We start from the raw sequence: 21,224 nt of genomic DNA, 5'->3' as shown, positions 1-21,224 counted from the left end.
TAATAAGGACAGCGTGGGGGGCAAGATTGGGGTATTTTTTTTAAATATTATTATATTTTACTATATTTTAGGGAACATTCTGGATATGAGATCTTGGGGTAAATGTATTAACCTCCGGATTCTTGAACTCCCGCGAGTTCGGCGTCTTCAGCGCTTATATTTAAAGCGGCGCTGCCTTGTAAAGGGAAGTTTCCCTTTACAAGGCAGCGCCGCTTTAAATTTAAGTGCTGAAGACGCGGGAGTTCAAGAATCCGGCGGTTAATACATTTACTCCCTTGTCCTTAAACATACAAAAAGTATATGATTAAATATTTTTTTTCTCTGCAGACATTGGTGGTCAAGTGTCAGGATACAACTTATTTGCACCAACAGAGGTCACAGTGCAACAAGGACTTTGTGTACACATCCCGTGTACATTTACTGTAGCTGACGGTGTAAAATTAACCAAGGACGCTAAGGGATACTGGTACAGACGAGATACCAGTCACGAACTTGTGGCTGCTAATGATGGAACTGCTGTTCCTGCTACAAGAGAACGGTTCTTCCTGACTGGAGACGTGTGGAGGGGAGACTGTTCCTTGTCCATTAATAATGCTCTGCCGAGTGATGATGACTATTATCAGTTCAGACTTGAAGATACTGTCCGCTTCAACTACCGTATTCGTTTACCCATCGTGAAGGTGGCAGGTGAATAAAAGAACAATATGAAGTTGAGATTTCAGATTTGAAAATAATTGTTTTGAACTTTTCTCTCTTTTTGACCACATTGATATGGTAAAGTATTTCATGAAAGACATTTCACATAGAGTGGAGAAGAAAACTAGAGGGTGGAGGAAGTTGATGTACCGTAGGTTAATATTACTTAAGTGACAGGTTGAATGGGATGAACAAGCATATGGGCACTCACATAAACAATTACAAGTATGCACTAACATAAACATATACATACACACAAGTACACACACTCGATGTTTCTAATATAGTACTAACAAAACAAACATAATTTAAGGCTAAAAAGACACACAGTACATGGATTTTGATAAAGAAAAACAATTTATACTTACCATTCAAAATTAAATGTTATCTAAAATGTATTTGTGGCTACACAAAATAGTACATTCACAGATACATGAACATGAGCTAACATTACATGCCATGACTAGGAGACCCCCTTCCCCATTTGAGAGATATCTCCTGGTGCCTCTGTAACAGTTAAACAACATAGCAGTGGTGAAATGCGTAACTCTTTGTTTATCTTTATAAAAGATAAACTGGTTGTATGGTCAAATAGGACATAAATGGTCAAATTTGACATATGCATTGGGCCCATTAAACCGTATATAGAACTAAACTAACTTTATCTCAATTCTCAGGTGTCCTAGGTAGACAATAATAAAAAATATCTCAGTTGTTCGACCAAGGACATCCAAATATTTCCTGGGTCATATCTTTAACCTTAATGGGGTTACCTACTTTTGGACAACAATCCCTTAATATAATCTCTTCCCCTACTGTAGCTGAAAGGGAGGGAATGCTCCTTCCCAAGTAACTTAAAGACAGCACTGAATTATTAGCACTGCAAGTGCAAGGCATGTATTACAATCCACTAAATCTAGAGATTTATAGCGCTATATTGAACAGGAATGGATGGATAGATTGAGTGTTTCAGCAATTTAATTTGCTGAGCAATGCAATGCCCTGACATCAGATAATGCTACATAGGGGGCAGCACGTTGACTTTGTGGTTAGCACTCCTGCCTCACAGCGCTGGGGTCATGAGTTCAATTCCCATCCATGGCCCTATCTGTGTGAAGTTTGTATGTTCTCCCTGTGTTTGCGTGGGTTTCCTCCGGGTGCTCCGGTTTCCTCCCACACTCCAAAAACATACTGGTAGGTTAATTGGCTGCTATCAAAATTGACCTTAGTCTCTCTCTCTGTGTGTGTGTGTGTGTGTATATTAGGGAATTTAGACTGTAAGCTCCAATGGGGCAGGAACTGATGTGAGTGAGTTCTCTGTACAGTGCTGCGGAATCAGTGGCGCTATATAAATAGATGATGATGATGATGATAGAGAGGCAGGTAGTATAGACCAGGGGTTCCAAAGTGGTCATCCCATTTAACTTAAGTGTCCTAATCCTCCTACATAGCCCTAGAGTTAGCTCAAACCTGAATCTACACAAGTTTCAACTTTAGAATGTCATAACCTTAAGCCTAGCTCAGGGTAAATCCATCCACCGTAACATCGATCTGATCGTTGCATGTAAGAAATCCTCAGACAGAATCAGTATCAATGGCAATATACTGACATTTTATTTGCTGTTTTCTAATGTTCTGTAGAGAAAATCGAAAGAATTTTATTTATGGAAAATGACTGCAAATAATCTGTTATGTACAAAAAACATGTACTTGTAATCCGTACGCCTTGTCAGATCTGCCAATTAGGTTCATATCATTAATTTACACCATTAATTTATACATTGACATTAACTTTTTTTTTTTTTTTTTTAAATCAGCTTAATTTTTCTGCCCCCCCAAAACTTGTTACCAGAGGCTGCCTCTATAAGCAGAAAAAGAGGCAGGTGGGAATGCTAATTTATCCTTTCAGTTTTGCCAATCCTTCAGGACTCAGCATCTAAACAGACTGAGTAAGGGTCATTTACAAAAGAGAAAAAAGGCTAGGCCATTGTGTCCTGCACCTATGGTTGTACAAATCTATCAATCTTTTTAGAAGGTGAATGGATCTTTATGTCAAAATGCCCGAATTTAGTCAGGTGCAAAGGATGGCAGGATGTGCATGTCTGCAAACGTCTCTCACTGTCTCTAATGTTAACTTGATCTTGTGTTCATACGGTATCAAAATATTAAATTCATGTATATTTGCAGTGAATCTTGGGGGTATATTTACTAAACTGCGGGTTTGAAAAGGTTAAGAATTCTGGTTCTCATTTATTTAGTACATTCTACAAAATAACAGATAGAATCTGATTGGTTGCTATAGGCAACATCCCCACTTTTTCAAACCCGCAGTTTAGTAAATATACCCCCAGGACTCACGTTAAGCTATGTGAAGGGTAATCTTGGAATATAACAAGTGAATGGCTGCACTTAGCATAGTTTCTAAGTGTGTTTTCTCAATGTGCTTACAGGACTAACAGAAAAACCTGTGATCTCTCCGGTGAAGAGGTTGGTTGCTGGAGAAGAGGTGACACTTACCTGCACAAGTCCTGGGAGATGCGCTGGATATGCTCCACATATCACATGGGAAGGAGTACAGGGAACATTTGAGACTTTCACTGTTAATTATACAGATGGTAACAGGACATACGTCTCCAATATTACATTCACACCTTCAGAAAAAAACAACGGGTCACCATTAACCTGCACTGTGAACTTCCAAAGAAGCATGGTCACAACCAGCCATCAGATTCCTTTAAATGTTGAATGTAAGTCCAGTTGACTTTTTATATCATAAAACACACTAAGCTTTCGTGGGATAGCACAGTGGCTCAGTGGTTAGCACCTCTGACTCACAGCAGTGGGGTCATGAGTTCGGTTTCTGACCATGACCTTATCTGTGTGGAGTTTGTATGTTCTCCCCGTGTTTGCGTGGGTTTCCTCCTGGTGCTTTGGTTTCTTCCCCCACTCCAAAAAATATTGATAGGTTAATTGTCTACTGACAAAATCAACATTAGACTTTGTATGTGTTAAGGAATTTACACTGTACGCTCCAATGGCTAAGGAACTGATGTGAGTGACAAATATTCTCTGTACAGCGCTGCGGAATTGGTGGCACTATATAAATAAATGATGATGATGACGATTCACTTCCTATGCACAGTAGAGTATATACTAAGGCAAATGTGGACGAAAGAGTGATATATTTTGTATTCTTTACTCCATATTTGCCTCCATAATGCCTAGAAGACGGTTTGGAGTTGAGCCAAGGTGAGTGAGCCGTTCTCCCCTCCTCCCTGAGCCAAAATCCTGAGGAGGCGGAGGTTAGATCTGCTGTTTTTGCTAGCATTGCATGTAATAACTAAATAGTACATATGGCACTGCTCTGCTCCAAAAATGAAGCACCGCAGCTACAGGTATGTTAATCTATTGAGCCCAGCATTTTTGTAGAAAAGATTTCAGGTCAGAGCAATGCTACAGCCATATGGATGAACACAAAACAAATATACAGGGTGATTCAAAAGTCGCAGTACACCCTTTTATTTCAAAAACTCTACAGGAAATTGGGAAACCTGAATACTCCAGTAAGGTATGGGTGACGTGGTCTATCTTTTACGGTATGTACCAAACATGGGCGCCATCTTGAAATTGGCCAATCGGCCCAGTTCCTGTAGAGTTTTTGAAATAAAAGGGAGTACTGCGACTTTTGAATCACCCTGTATATTTCTTCAAGACCTGTGGCCCGCTTTTATTAACATTCAAAAATGATCATTTACAAACTGAAATATATGGGGACTATGGGCCTGATTCATTAAAGAAAGTTAAGCAAAAGTAAGCAAGTAAGGCAAAACCATGTTGCATTGGAGGGGGGAGGTAAATTTAAAATGTGATAGTAGATTTATAGTTGGGGTAGGGCCTGTCCTAGATCAGCTTTAAATTTCAATGTACAATTAAGCTATCAAGTATTTGTGTGCTACATGATAAAATAGCCAGCTTTTTCTTTATGTGCAAAATAATAAACTAACTTTCACCCCTTGCATTGTAACATGGTTTTGTCCAAGAGCAAACTTACTCAAATTTTTACTTAACTTTCCCTAATGAATCAGGCCCTATAGCTTTAAATTTAAGGTTCAGTACATACATTTCCCCTGTCCACTACGTACAGTTACATAACAAGTATAACAGCTCCATGCCCATGACATAATAGCACATATCATGACACCATACAGTTCAATCATAACACTATACCGCCCCAACATGTCACCAGAAGACCTTGATTCAACATATCGTAGCTCCATCATGCCGCCATTATACCCCCACATCATACTGCCACCATACAGCCCTGAATTTCCACTGCAGCCCATTGGTCTAGTGGTCAGCCCTACCCCGATCACAGTACTCCTGACACTTTTACTCTCATTAGCTATGTCCTTGGTTGCAACGTAAAGGATGAAGCTGTATTTCAGGGAACACATTGTCAGTTAGTTGCAGATTGTCTGGGGTTGCAGCAGAAACATTGTAACTGCCACCAGTGAGGTAGTGGCCATGCTAGAGGAGGAAAGGCCCATGCTGGTCTTCTATGTGCCACTTGAAATGATAACTAAATACTATCTGGCATTCCATCTAGCATTACGTCGATATTATATGCTATCTCACAATGCAGATACACAAAATATATCTGGATCATGCAGCCCGGTTACCAGCTGACCCTATTTTATTAAGCCTTCTTCTAAATAATATTAAAGTAATTTTATCGTTTTACAATAAGCATTGTCTAAGCAATTTGTGTGGTTCCAAAGCACAAGCAATTTATTTAGCAAATGCAAAAGTTTAGCAGTTCAATAAACAAGTATAATACAGCCGATACCAAATACATACATACATACGCCGTGCCCGCTGCGCTCCGCTGGTACCAGGTACAGTCCTTCAGTCCAGAAGACTGTGGTCAGTGATGACTGTTTTAGCTGGTCCCAGGGAGCTGTATATATACACTCAGTGATACAGAGAAAACAATACAGATGATGTGGCTTGCTTCTATAGGTCCAAGCTTCAGGAGGGTCCAGTGTAATGCAGGTCAAACGAAAATATCCAAAGGTGGGGGTCAGCTCTCCAGGCGATGCACTCCGATTTTCCCACCCAGAATCCAGTTTAAACTAGTCTATCTACACTACACAGACAATATAATTCTAATTATTTATACCCTACAATCTATAACTACCATACGCAATGTGCGTTCTGTTTGGCGATTGCACCGGATGTCTGCGAATAAATTGGGGATTAGAATGATACTAAACATGATATGTTTCCTGTAACCTGAAACATAAATATTACTAAAGTGCACATATAACCTTATAATATATATAACTATAAACCAAATAACATCTGCTCATAAACGGCTGTGGAATGGAACCATTATGAATATGAAATATATAAATAAATGAATGTGAAAGTGCGAGTGTATGCGTGTGTCTTTTATCGTGCAATCGCGCCATGACACGTAACACGTGGCGTACTGATCGCAATCGCACGGTAAACAATATTAATCAATATACTTTCTTTCATCGAATTAATTGACTTTGACAATATGTATATACGTTTGATCAAAATAATTATGAGTATGTCTCAATTTGTTGTTGTTTTTGTGTCTTTTGCAGACCCTCCCTCTATAAGCCTCAACATTGCAGGTAAAAACAATCCAAAATATTACTAAAATTGTTAGAAATAAAATCAATTAAAATTGCAGATTGATTGTTCATAATCAGTCACAACATTCACATATTTAAAGTATAAATACGGATGACTTATACAGCTGACTATCTTTCCCAACTGCTAATTAATTCAGGGACCCTTTCCATTTAAAAACACACCTCTCTTTAGGGAACATACTCACTGGCATTGGAACTGTGTTTCCTCCCTGCCAGAATGAGTCTACATTCTTCACATGGTTCAATGCACGGTGGATGGATGTAACCATGGAGACTTATTAATATGGAGGGTAAATTCTGAGTCAGTACACATTGAGTGTGAGTTTAGTTGAAATCATCATGAGCACTCTTTGTTGCCTTGACAGTGCATTCAGCACTTACTGAACTGTCAGTGTGTAAAGACTCTGTGTTTGCTGTGCAGTCACTGTTTGGTGCATGTAATTTAACTCTGGGAGAGGGGAATACATAAGCCCTTTAAGAGAAAGGTTTGTGGAAGTGAACCATGTCCCTATTGAAAGAGATCCTGAGGTCCTGAAATGTGTTGACATGGAACACATGTAGGTTCTGTGCTTCTTTTGGTCTCTAGACTTGGCGATTCTACATGGCCATCTGGCTGGCTGTGGGTCAAAAGTTACTCACTCTTTATACTATATTAGATTATGAGTGATATGTTACTACTACTATATTCGTGCCTGTATATTAGGTCACATACTAGATTTATTTTAATCTGTCTTTTAATTAGGCTGATTAGTTGTTGAGTAGTGGGTGCTACTATACATAGCAGTGCTTTATTATATATCAGTCCTTTGACAACAATTGAAGGATATGACCCAGTGTTTTGAAATTGAGGTATTGACGATTTGATATGGCAACATATAGATATCATTGCTCTTACTGATCTTCAATTAACAGTGTTTGTTAATTAAATGCTGACACATTTTACATCATGAAATTAATGCATATGTTTTGAACGTTGAAATTAGAATCATACAACTCCATTAAATTTCCTACATTTTTTTTTACAGTTTGTAACTATTGTAGAATTACTTGTGCCCTCATCCTTTCCCATCTAAACTATGCAACTCTGTTGCCATGTGAAAAAGCAGGGAGAGTGCAGAAAGTCCAGATCTCTTCTGCCTACTAATATGTGTTATACATGATATTGTACTTGCGTACTGCCATATGTAGAGCTCCTTGGAGATGTGAGTGTACAGATCTGTAAAAATGTTTGTTAGACAAAGGAGAATCAGAAGTCATGTGTTCTTCCCTGCTATTACTCATGGCGGCCAGGGCTGAACAGAGAGGTAGATAATGATGGGGAGAAAAAATTAAAGGGCAACTAGCACAAAATTGAAAAACTTATAGTGGCTTTATTAGAGTGAAATAATATTATTTTCAATTTTGCCGTCATTTTATATCGCAAAAGGAAAGAAGATATTAATCAGAGTTTGATAAAAAAAACTCCTACACTCCCAGCATAACTGGATGTACAATACTGGCTACAAATCTGGAAACACTGGATACATCTTAATAGGCAAACCGAGGGGGGTTTCCTAGTGCCTGGAAACCCCCATCCTAGCCTGGGGCACTATATAATTGAGGTGGCTGGACCCTGCTCCCACTTCACACGGCTCTGCTTGAAAAGGGAGAGCTGCGTGCACCTAACAGTAGTGCACGCAGCATTGCCCATGTATATTATGGGGATAGGAAGAGTTGGAGAGCAGCCAAGCACTGTCTAAAATTATAGCCACGCCCCCATGCATGCTGGTCACACCCACTGGCGGCGTGGTGTGGAAACCCCCCTCTACAAATCCTGCAATTGCCCCTGATCTTAATCTGCATTCCTAGGTTGCCCTGTGAATGATTGGGTCTGATTCCTTGTACTCTGCACTATATATAATGTATATGTTATTTTCTTAATGTTTTAAAATGTACAACACGGACATACTCTGCATTTGACCCTAACCTAATTACTTTACATGCATTGTTTAATTAGAGTTGGACACAAATGAAGAAACACCTTTTATTGTGAAAGAAGGAGACAACAAAAGTATGAAGTGTGTGGTTAACAGTAACCCACAGGCTGCCATCACTTTGTTCGTGAGAGGGCAATTAGAAAATGGCTTAGTAGTCGGAAACACGCTAACTTTTGAGCTGAAGAACATCAGACTTAGTATTGCTGGAAGATACTGGTGTTCGGCGCAGAATGAATACGGGACAGCTAACAGAAGCACTGAAATCATTGTTCAATGTAAGTCAACATCATCCACCTATATAAAATTGTATCCAATCTTTATTGCTTATAATACATCGTAAAGTTTGCTGTTAAAAGATTTAGGGGTTTATTTCTTAAGACCTTCTATGTTTAAAACATTTTAGGCCAATTTAATAAGAAAATGTCATGGGGCATCTGGTGATACTGGGTGACAGAGGTAGGAGGAGTCTTACTACTTGCCAAGCCAGTCCATGCTTTAGCCAGGGTGGGCATGAATACCAGAATCGGAAGCCAGGACTTTGGCTTCCAGTTCCAGATTCTATAAAAAAAAATAGTTAAAAATTAAAAAAATAAAATAAAAATATAGAAAAATTAATAAATAAAAAACTCAAAAAATGTTTTATTTCAATAATTAAGTGTTTTTTTCCTAATGGCACCACTGGCTAATGCCAACCTGAGATGGTGTTAGCAGTTGGAGGACAACGGTGGTACTTGTACTAGTACTTTTTTTTATTGCAAATTTGTTTATTTTTTTTTATTAGATACAATAATAAAAGGCAAGGAAGGAAGGGGTTACAGGGTCCAATCGGATCAATAGCAATCTGATAATAAATATATTTGTATATAAACATCATTTAAGCATTATTCACAAATAAACATAGATATCATAAACGATATAGCAAGGAGAAAATATGAGGTCATTTGGGTGAGGGTCTTATGAGGTGAGGAGTAGAAGTAGGTAATTGAAGGAAATGAGAAAGGAGGGAGGAGGGCATGGGGGTGTTAGCATAGGATAGTAGGGGGATGGGAACCATTAAGTGTATGAATGAGTTAGGAGTGTTGTTTATTCTATAGGTCTGTTGTGAAATGGGAGGTCCAGGGGTTTCCAGGTGAATTGAACTGCAGGGGACGGCTATGGATAATACTGGTGATATGTCCCATTTTATGTGTTTTCCAGATTTTCAGAATGAGTGTTTGAATAGTGGGTATGTCTGTCTTCTTCCAATTGAGGGTAATAAGGGTTCTTGCTGCTACGAGAATGTATCCATTCAACTTTTGTGTGTGTTTTGGAGAAACAGGGACTGTCAGGGAGTTGGACGTGAGTAATTTTTTCAATCAGAAGACGTACCTCTTTCCAAAAATGTACTATTTTGGAGCAAGTCCACCATATGTGGGCCAGAGTGCTTTCCCCTCGACATCCTCTCCAGCATGAGGTAGAAGTATTAGGGTAGATGGCTCCAAGTCTTGTGGGTATCAGGTACCATCTAAATAGGAGTTTGTATGAATTTTCTTCTACTTGTGTACAAATGGAGCTTTTAGCAACAGCTTGATGGATTTGGGTCCAATCCTCCGGGCCAGGAACCTCCCCCATGTCCTCCTCCCATCTAAGCTCATGTCTCTCTTTGTTAGGTTGATTATGCTTAATAATTGTGCTGGTACTTTACCGCCACTGTCCTTGGTAAATCTGAAAAGCATGGGGAAGCATCACAGGAGATCCCCAGCAATGACTACCGGTACCGATAGTCGGTGATAGTCTTCACTGGTTGGAGTCTTTAGTAAATTCAGAGGAGCCCTAAATCCTGAGAAAAATTAAAACTCTGCAGGATTTACGGCTTATCTTCCTTTGATAAATAGACCCCTTAGATTTGTGGGGGTTGTACTCACTTGACATTTTTGTGATTTTTAATAAACACACTAAAAAGTATGTGGTTACTAGAGAAGTTGTTTTGCAAATATTTCTCAACTTTTTTTCAAGTCAACTCAGTTAAATACATTTTAAAAACACATCAGAACATTCAAAAATAAAATACAGAATTCTATGTTCGGGAATATAAGGAATCTTCATTTTAAGGGGTCTTTTTCTGAAGCCCTAATCCATACGGAAACGTCTTTTTCCGCATGGTCTAGACATTTTTAAGTAAAATGTTAATTTAAGAAAAGCCTAACGCAGAAGACATCGGAGATATGGCAACCGTAGATCACACATGTGCAGTAAAGAACCTGAAGTCTTCACTATAAAAAAGTAATCTCTTGACATGACTTGTATATTAAAAGGAGCCAAAAAGTAATTTGTCATCGTTGCAATGACAAATGATAATTAACGGGCCAAAAACCCGTTAATTTTAAATAGGACCCTAAGTGTAGTAAAGGGACATGAAGCCAAAATGTGCATAGACAATGGAGATAATTTAAAATATGCACAAGATGTGCACCAGAAAACACTTTCATTTTGCACAATTACATCTACTTAACTTGCCAAGGGAACTTTAAGGGTCATGCGTACTTTCCAGCATATTTGTCATGCTTTGTTACACTGATTATTAAAGTGCCAGGACTTTCAAGAGATGTATAACAATGTATAATTATTTGTTTATGTCGTTTTAGATCCTCCACGGATACCAATGATTAATTGTGTCACGGGTAAGAGGACCAGTAATAATTTGCTTGGTTTACCTAATAACTTTGATAACATTTGTTATATCATCTGACTGTCATTTGGGTCCAATAAAGGACTGTTTTTACACTGATAAAATGCACATTTAGGGCCTAAGTCATTAAGGAAGGTAAGGCAAAGAAAACATTCTCTGGGACAAACCATGTTACAATGCAAGGGGTGCAAATTAGTTCATTATTTTGCACATAAGTTAAATAATGCACACAAATACTTGATAGCTTTATGTTTACACTGAGATTTAAAGTTGATCTAAGACATGCCCTACCCCAACTATAAATCTGTCCCCACATTTTAAATTATACCATCCCCTCCAATGCAACATGGTTTTGCCCAGGTGCAAAGTTACTCCTTTTTATGCTTTGCTCTCCTTAATGACTCAGGCCCTTAATGTTTTAGTTAACTGAGGAAACACAGAAATGCATTACAAAAATCCATTAAGCTCATTTAGGAAAGTGCAAGAGGGAGGTGCAATTTTTTGTGATGTCATTGACTTTTGCATAAATGTACCTGTTTTTATGGGAAGTGCATGGATGTTTGGGCCAAGGTGACGACATCTGCAGGAGTGCAATAGTTTACCGAAATTGATTGAGTAGTTGGTTTGCTCCTCGTTGACTGCAGAGGAGGAGAATGAACGTACCACATTCTGCATCTACAAGGAACAACAATATATCATTTTGCAGGGTGTGATTGTGTTAAAATTAGATAAATGGGGTAGAAAAGGTTTATTTAGGAGGGTCTTGTTGAAAGATACAAAAACTTTCTTACTCACCGCAAATAGATTTGATTTTTTCAGGATCTCAGAAGTGGTGCTAATCAAACCTCATTCTATACCGGAAAGTCTTTTATACTTTAAGACAATTTAAGTCAAAACCAAGCAATGTTTTAGGTGAAAAAAGTAAAGGTTTAAATTAATGAATGTAGTGATCCTAAAGTGGTAATAGGTCAATCTGTAAATGAAAATGAGCCAAGGTTATTAATAAGTCCAACTAGAAGGTGCAATTTCGTGATCTTTATGTCTTGTTTTATGCAATTGTATGTAATTTGTGTATAACATTATCACAACTCTTTGTAAAATGTTGGAGCTCTGCAAATACAGCATAGTATTAATAATTATAATAATAATAATAATAATATTAATAATAACAAGAATATTTTTCAGTAGTTTAGAACATAGTATATCAAACATAAATATTATTGGTGATAATACATGCATCTTCTGCATGGTTTAAGCAAATCTGACCTGGAAGTCAATCTTTCACCTGTGTATGGTCAGTGGCATATAGTCATTACCGGGACTGCTTTCTATCAGATACGTTGTATTTGCATGACTTTTATGGTAAGTAGCTCTGAAGATGCAGACCTTATCGCTACAAAAGGAATATAAGGGCCGCTAATTAACAATGCAACAATGCGGGCAATGTTAAATAAGCCCCCTATGCTGAAAAGTAATAGGATATGTTATCTAATGTTGTGTTTTCCATTACTAGAGTCAACATTATCTCTCCCAGCAATATACTGTCTTTTGCCTTGACTAGGTACAAAATACACTGAGACGTTTTAGAATTAGCAGATGCAACCAGAGTCAATAGATGTGTGAGATTAGATATCTCCGTAATAACGTTCTTTAATAAAATATTTACAATCATCACACATAACACATGAAACCCATGAGCGTTAATTTTTTCAGATGTGGTCTTAGCCCCATCTCCATCTTCCTGTCAAAAGTATTGTTCAGAATCTCCGCATAGTCCTCTTCTAGAACGGAAATATATGTATTCGATATATACACAACGGTGGGTAAACCAACACCATAACCAATGCCAAGAAGTAGATCATTATCACAATGGGTCATCAGAGATCTGATATCAAATGTGAGCAAAATTATTCAAAATGTAAAGATAATGATGTGGATTTTTTTTTTTCCTGCAGACTGTATTGTCGAATTGAACAATATCACATATGCCCTAGAGGGATCATCTGTCTCTTTGCTCTGCTCTGCGAAAAGTGCTCCAGAAGCTACTTTGTCCTGGATAAAGTCTAATCAAAGTATTATTCCAACTTCCCCTACCGGGCAACTCAACTTTCCTAATGTATCACTCAGTGATGATGGATTATATAATTGCCAAGCTAAAAATACTCACGGGACGTCCAACACCTTAATCACCTTCAGAGTGACATGTAAGTAAATAATACTTTTGTACGAAGGTGGAATCATGACACTAGGCACCATGTTTGCCACTGTTGACTATAAGTTAATGATTGATTTAAGATTGCAATTATGGTTTGAAGGTCAACACAATTCTTTATCAGTGGTATCATTGATAGGAAAAATGGATTTACACCAATTGTTGGGAAGTATTGTTAATGTAGAGACACATACTCGTACTCTAGTGTTATTAATCTATGGGTTTGGAGCATAACCTTGGCTAGCCATACTATTTAGAGAGGGTATCTTCTCTTTGAAAACCTATTACATAATGCCAACAAATAGACTGTTTGAATTGGGTTTAATATTGGTATTTTGTAAAAATCATCAATGTCCTAATCATTGTTTTTGTTAACAATGATGTGCTTGATTTATAGTTGACCGAAAATGATCTTTAAGGTGACAGAGTCTTGACCGATAAAAGTTAAAAACTCAGCTAAGTAAGAATTGAATCTGTTGGTTATAGATCATGGCCATATTGGCACCGATTGGAACTAATTCCTGAGGCACTTGTTTAGTCAGGTGATCAGTGATGACCGCTCTTTCAATCTTATCCAGTGGCTCCATCTATCCAATGCCTAAAGGGATTAGACGATGTTTGCTTCTGGTTCTGTTCAGACAATGGGGGAATATTGGTTTGCTCTGGGTATATAATCAATTTTGAGTTGAGGTTTCAAATGCCACATTTTCTTGTAATTGTTTGTCTTTTGTTATGACTAAATGTTCTTTTATTGTTACAGATAAACCGAAAACAGTTTCAGGAGAAAATTCCACTTGCCAGGAGACTGAAAACCTCATTGAATGCACTTGTACATTCCAGTCATTTCCACAAGCAGAAATGAAGTGGAAGATTGATCAGAAACTATATCCGTCTTCCTACAGTGATAAAGACCTTAATATTTCCACTGTGCAATTAAATAGTGTGACCAATAGCACATTGACCCTTGGCGTAAACCAGAAGAATATTCAAAATATAGAGTGCATTAGTTCTAATAAGTTCGGGCAACTGAGTCTTCTTCTACTAAATAACTGTAAGTATTGGTCATCATTTTAATAAGCCTCTTTCGAAACCATTTGTTGATTTAATATAAACAATACAAGCAAATGAAAAAACAATGAGGTCAATTAACAACTAGAAAAAAAATCAGTTTCATTGAGTTTCATCCTCGCACAATAAGACTCTCCTCTGGTCTAAAAACTTTCAAGCGTTCTCTGAAAAGCCACCTCTTCAGACAAGCTTATAATATTCCTCAACCTACCTCTCAACCTCACTACATTACCCAATTACCACCCGTTACACAATCTCACACAATACAACTACCCCCTGACCAACATTGTTGTGTGACAGGCTCATTTAGCTAATGAGTCACTTTTACCTTTGCAGTCTGGCTGGGCCGAAATGCAAAATGCAGACTCAGCCTTAGCCTCGTATGTCAAACTCCCATTGTCCCATAGACTGTAAGCTTGCGAGCAGGGCCTTCTCACCTCTTTGTCTATTTTACCGAGTTCATTAGTTTACTATGTTTGTCCCCAATTGTAAAGTGCTACGGAATATGTTGGCGCTATATAAATAAATGATGATGATGATGAGTACATATCCAATAGCCACCCATTCTAATTTTTGGTGTTGCATGTAGAAGTCTATTTCTCAAATACCTGGTGGAGAAATGACAATGATGAGGCAGAAGAAAATGTTTATCAAGAAGTTTGGAATATTGTATGTGACAATAATCGGTAGTTGGGAACTTGAAGACGCACCATGGTGTTTGTGCTGTCTCTCTGAAAGACACATGTTGCACTTTACCACTGGGAAAAACAGCTCTTACACACTCAAACCACTGAGTATTCACCTACAGTATTCCGAACATAATTCTTCATTATGGCACTGGGTGCTTGGGAAGCTTATTGGGTGGTATCAGTACTCCTGACTGAGGTCACCCCCAGTTTGAGGTTTTAGTTTTTTGGAAAAAATAGAGATTGTTGAGCTTTTGTAGATGAGTCCACCTTTTCATTTTCAACTTTTGGTTAGACCCATCCCTAAATACAATCAAAATAGGGGAAACAAATTTATGCTTAATTGATAACTGACAAACCTCACATTTTTGTTAACACACACACACACACATATATATATATATCTATAATATAAATGTCTAGTGGCGTGTGTTAGTCTGTCTGTGTGTGTGTGGAAAATATAAAACCAAGCTGCAGCGCCACCTGCTGGGCAGAGTTATACACTGACCTACTGAAAATTGGTATACTGGGCTGAAATTTGGTATACTAAGATGTTTTTAATTTGTTAATTTAATTTGTTAATTGTTAAAAGTGTTTATAAAGATTTAAAAAAAAAATATATATATTTCTTGAAGGAGAAGTGACAGTTGGGAGTGGTTGGTGGTTGCCGGGGGTGACAGTGGGGAGTGGTTGGTGGTTGCCGGGGGTGACAGTGGGGAGTGGTTGGTGGTTGCCGGGGGTGACAGTAGGGAGTGGTTGGTGGTTGAGGCCTGGGCTATGGCCCAAATGCATGACAAGAACCTTTTTAACACCTTAAGTAGCCTGATTTGACTAGAATGCATGAGTATCATGCACGGGTTAACTTGTGTATATATATATATATATATGTGTATATATATATATATATATATATATATATATATATATATATATATATAAATATGTCATTGATAAATTACATTGTTTGTATTTTTAGCTGCTCGGTCAATCCCTAATGTCATGGTAATTGCTGCATCTTGTGGTGTGATTGTCATTGTTTTGCTGCTCGTGACAGGATCCCTGTTCATATGGTACTTCAGAAAGTAAGTTTCTCCTATATTTAATTATCTTATATTTATCCAATTGGGGTTGTACAATGTGAATGTGTTCAGAAGAAAGGACTCCTTTATTTAATTCAAATAATTCTTGCGTTTGAGTCTGCCAATGCGGACATATTTCTGCATGGGACCGGTTAAGTTCAGAGCGACGATGGACTTGTCATCTCAAATGCAGCTTCCTTGTGGACAATTTGGCAGGACAATGGAAGGGAAGCACTAACTGGTGCTTCCACATAAAAGTAATGTGACTCAAGCATGTTTGCTGCTGCATTTTAGTTTTTTGTAATGTTATATCATACTTGCCAACTCTCCCTGAATGTCAGGGAGACTCCCTGAACTAAGGGTGATCTCCCTCCCTCCCTGAAGAGTCTGGCATTCTCCCTGATGCTGAGCCAGTACAAGACGTGGTTGGCTTCGCCATCTGTGGCATGATGACACAGTTCAGAAATTGTGTCCTATGTCCATGTATTGATGCCTATGGAGGTGGCCATTTTCATGGAGACCAAGATTTAATCAAAGACTGACAGGTAAGACAACATGACTTCAGTAATGGAAATAGAAATGTTAAAGACACTTCAGTCTCTAGAGATTCATTAGCTGCTTTTCTTTAATGCATAGTTGCTTACTCTCCCGGACACTCTCACATTTCTGGGAGACCTCCCAAGCTCCCAGGAGAGCAGGGCAACCTCTCGGTTCTCGACCCCACAATAGATAAGAGACAGGGATGGGGCTTAGTTATGCAAATATTGTGCCATCTTAGACCCGCACCCTGCTGTAATTGGCCAAAATTGTGACAATTGTTTAAGGGGCAGGGACAAAATTATACGATTCCTCATGCCCCGTCCCAACACGCCCACCTCCCCCGGGATCTCCCTGAAGCCAACGAGGAAAAGCTGGCAAGCATGTGTTATATATAGAATTGTCTTGTTTTATGTCTGAATTATGCATGTATTATTTTTGCATTTTCCAAATTCGCTTTTCATAAGGTACGCTAGAATCCTATTGGCTGTTTTGTGAAAGCTTTAGAAAACAGGTGAAAAAATGAACCTCAAATGGTGAAAATAATCTGCAAAATTATTATTCTGGGCAAAAACACCCACGTGTGTTGTATTTCTAAAACTGCAATGTGTCACATTAAAACATAATGGAGTGCTTGCTTACATGTGTAAAACATTAAAAAAGGCCCTGTCTATTTGAGGCCTTAAGCTTTCACAACACTGGTATTTTGAAGTTACTATTTTGACACCTAAATTTTGGAAAAGATTTTGGAAGAGATGGGTTTCTGAATAAATTCCTTAAGTGGCTTAAACATTTTTTTAAGAATTGAAATGTGATTCCTGGGTGCAAATATCAAATGAACTAAAAGAGATATTTCTATAAATGTGGATGTTACACATATGTAGCATAAGTAAAAATAATTTTTATTTGATCATAAATCATTATATCCAAATTTTAAAACAAAAAACAGTAATGGTCAGAATATTTAATGCATATACACTTGTGCAACATTATATTAATATATACACAAATAAATGCTGTGTATATATTAATTAAATAATTAATCACAATGCAAATATTCCATATATAATGGGATGTAGTCTTGTAGTAGTTGTCCCGAGAATTAAAGCAACACTCTTATTAATCAGTATTTAAGGTAGAGACTCAAAAAGTCTTGTTTTGTTCTACGGAGTCTATTTGGCAATGGTAAAGTACTTAGACAATAGTCTTATTTTTAATTATCTCAATGCTGGTAGTGGTCACACTATACAAAGTAATGTTTCCACTGGTTTTTGTTTTAAATTTTGGTTCTAATGATCTAGGACCAATTAAAAAATATTTTTATTTATGCTACATATGTGTAACATCCACATTTATAGATACATTCATTTTAGTTCATTTGATATTTGCGCCCAGGAACCACATTTCAATACTTGCAAAACTTGGAGGGTTTGGACCACCCTCCATAAACCAATTGGTTCCTATAGTGGCAGAATTTCAGTTGCTCAGGAAGCACAGTTGACCCTCACCTCCCACACTTTAAATCATTTTTATTATTTTTGTTTCAATTTACAAGGTTTAATAAACTTCCACTTCACAACAATAGTTATTAGTATTATACAGCTAAGTATTGGTGGAAACCTGTAGTGTTTAGACTTGAAATATTAAAGAAACAAATCTGGAGGCGGTTGGCCAGGGTGCTTTAATTTCCTGTTATATGAAATGATCATATGCATTTATTTGTCATTATTACCTTTAGGCATAGTTTTTATATTGTTTCATATTTTATTTATTTTACTTTTATTTCGTTATCATTTTCTTACTACCTGTATTTGTTCTTTTCTGGTTTTCTCTTGAAAAACTGAATAATATGGAAAAATGTGGGTGGCTAATGTTTCCATCACAAAAGAAGTGTATTCGATTTTTTTTCCCTTTAGAGGGAAACAGTGTTTCCATCAACAGTAGCTTTAGAATGCTGCCCTTTCCACCCAATTCAGTGCACCCAATCATATAGCAAACAGTGGAGCTACTGTGGCCTTTCAGAGTCAGGTGACGTGGAGGGGTCACTCTGGTTTATGGTAGAAGACAACAGCAAATAAGAGAGTCAGAGTTTCCAAGGGGACTTCAACAGGCCAGTGCCCTTAAACTTGCTTGAGAGATAGACTCCTCTAGCCCCAGCAACGTTTACGGGTTCATTTAATCACTCAGGTGTCTAACACGACTAAATATACTGCCGTGAATGACCATACGTCCTCTGTACAGTGTTGTTTAATATGAATGGTGCTATATAAGTAAATAATAATAATAATCTTCACGCAGCACAATGCACACGAAATCTTTCGACACTGCAATGCACATACTTATGGTGTTATTGGCTTTGTGTTCTCAGGAAAACCTTAGTGGCAAAATCTGATGACAAAAAAGAGTTCAGCAATGACTGCAATGTGATTTACAGTAATACGGAACCATATTGTAATGTAGGTGGATCTGACAATTACTATTATATTTCTGTTGATTGTTTGTTGAATGTTGTGATCTTGAGGTCATTTTGGAGAGATTTTTGGATCAGCTCTACAGCATACAGACTTTTCAGCTACAAGAATATATCTTAAAAAGGAGCCCAAATACTCCCACCCGCAAAGAGATCATAAAACTCTAATATGTTTCTGCTATATATCTGATTGATTTTATCAGTGGTTAATATTAACATATAAAAGTGTCTCTAACAGATAATAAAGATAACTTGTGGTCCTGTGGGTAGATACGTTTCTGCACACAAACCAAAATAAATGTGATAACATTGTTGCCTATTTTTCTGAACTGTATTATAGAGGTTATGTAGGACATACAAAACTACAGTGCAGAATCTTATTTGGTGAGATCATGCGCGTACGTTTGTGCCAGTGTACCTCAATTTGCACAGAAATGCCTGGGGTTTGAACAGGCAAATAGACTCACTTAAATAGAAAACAATTTTGGTGTACATCCTGTGCATACTTTAAGTCTTCACAAGTGTCAGAAATATGGAGACTGAATATAATTAATAAACTGTTTTTTTTTTAAAAAAACTTGGAAAATCCTTTGTCCTTGATCTTGTTTGGTCATATCACTATGCGGTAAAGTACTCACATGCAGCTGGCTGCTGTAGTTGGTTCAGAGCTGTGCACTGCCACGGTGTTACGAGGTCAACAGCACTTAGCAACGCCCACAATGTCGATCACTATGACATTGCTAGTTTGTGGGCAGAACCATCTGCAAGCTTAAATGGCAGCCATTTGGGGGAGATAAGTCGGTTGAAAGCGAGTGGAAGAAAAAAGAAAAAAGTGTTTATGGGCTCTATTGTTTTTTTTTAATTAAAACTGATCCATGATATACCCTGTTTAATTAGATAATAGGAAAAAAACAAATATTGAGATTAGTTTCGGTCCAGCTTTAATGTAGATTAAAAAAATAAATTTAATTTGTCAAATTTCTATTAAATACTTAGGGCCTGAATCATTAAGGAGAGTAGGGCAAAAGCTGAGTAAATGTTCTCCAGGACAAACCATGATACAATGCAAGGGGCACCTATTAGTTTATTATTTTGCACATAAGGAAAACAATGGCTGTTTTTTCATCTAGCACACGAATACTTGATACCTTTATTTTTACACTGAAATCTGAAGTTGATCTAGGACATGCCCTACCACAACTATAAATCTGTGCCCACATTTTAAATTTATCTCCCCCTCCAATGCAACATAATTTTGCCCAGGTGCAAAGTTACTACTTTTTAATGCTTCATTCTCCTTAATGACTAAGTGCCTGTTGGCTCATCTGTCCACCGTCATGCATGATTATATTATTTACATGGCAATATTTCAGCATTATGACAAAATAATTTGGTGCACATTTGTTTCTCTAAATCAGAATTCAGTAGACAATAAAAATGATTATATTATAAAAGAAAGACATACAAACATAAAAATGCTTACACTTAATTCTTCTTTATAATTCTGTATATCCCTTCTAGGGGGCCCATAAACCGCAACATCAACAAACACATCTGGAACCAGCCCAGGAGGAAGGATCTCTGTACATGAACTGTGAGGACGTCTCGTATGCCAGCATTAATTTCTCAAGGCTGAAAGCTAAACCTGCTGAAGAAGAGACTGAGATTCAGTATGCAGAGATTAAACGCAAATAATGGAATCTATTTCAAGTGCAGGATCTATTTCCAAAACAAACAGAAGACCAGGACTCTTAAAAAGTGCAATCATGTACCATTGGATTTAAGGATATGCCAAAAGGTGTTGTACTTAACACCTACGACTCTCTATCGTATACAGTGCAGGATTCAAACCCCAGAATTTGACTTTTTTTCATTTCTGAAGTTTGCTTGCTGTATACTTAGAGCCGGAGCTAAATAAATTTTTAAAATATATCCATACAGTTTAATGGTAATTTACTGTAAAATAAACTATGACTGTAAACTATTGGCTGATCATGTGAACAATCTATTGGACCATCTTCAGCTTTTATACCCAACATTTCACAGAGACTATGCTGACTACAGTGATCTATGATCTGTTCATCGCTCAATCTAAAGGACACCACTTGGTTCTCCTACAAATCGTTCATTGCCTAGGTCTTCAGGACA

At 37.5% G+C, this 21,224-nt stretch overlaps 1 protein-coding gene across 1 annotated transcript in view; it reads left to right on the top strand.

The window, feature by feature from the left end:
• The window catches only part of LOC142107468 (uncharacterized), a 50,982-nt gene that overhangs the window by 5,653 nt on the left and 24,105 nt on the right, over positions 1-21,224 (top strand). The window contains exons 4-13 of the mRNA XM_075190908.1: positions 328-687; positions 3,147-3,443; positions 6,330-6,359; positions 8,377-8,631; positions 10,981-11,016; positions 12,980-13,228; positions 13,997-14,287; positions 15,967-16,072; positions 18,975-19,062; positions 20,598-20,763. Coding sequence (XP_075047009.1) covers positions 328-687; positions 3,147-3,443; positions 6,330-6,359; positions 8,377-8,631; positions 10,981-11,016; positions 12,980-13,228; positions 13,997-14,287; positions 15,967-16,072; positions 18,975-19,062; positions 20,598-20,763 — 1,878 coding nt within the window. The remainder of the gene's footprint in view (positions 1-327; positions 688-3,146; positions 3,444-6,329; positions 6,360-8,376; positions 8,632-10,980; positions 11,017-12,979; positions 13,229-13,996; positions 14,288-15,966; positions 16,073-18,974; positions 19,063-20,597; positions 20,764-21,224) is intronic.

Source organism: Mixophyes fleayi, chromosome 11 (assembly GCF_038048845.1).
Source record: "Mixophyes fleayi isolate aMixFle1 chromosome 11, aMixFle1.hap1, whole genome shotgun sequence".
NCBI classification, from domain to species: domain Eukaryota; kingdom Metazoa; phylum Chordata; class Amphibia; order Anura; family Limnodynastidae; genus Mixophyes; species Mixophyes fleayi.
The sequence above is the reverse complement of the archived record's forward strand: the minus strand, read 5'-3'. Positions and strand labels throughout refer to the sequence as shown.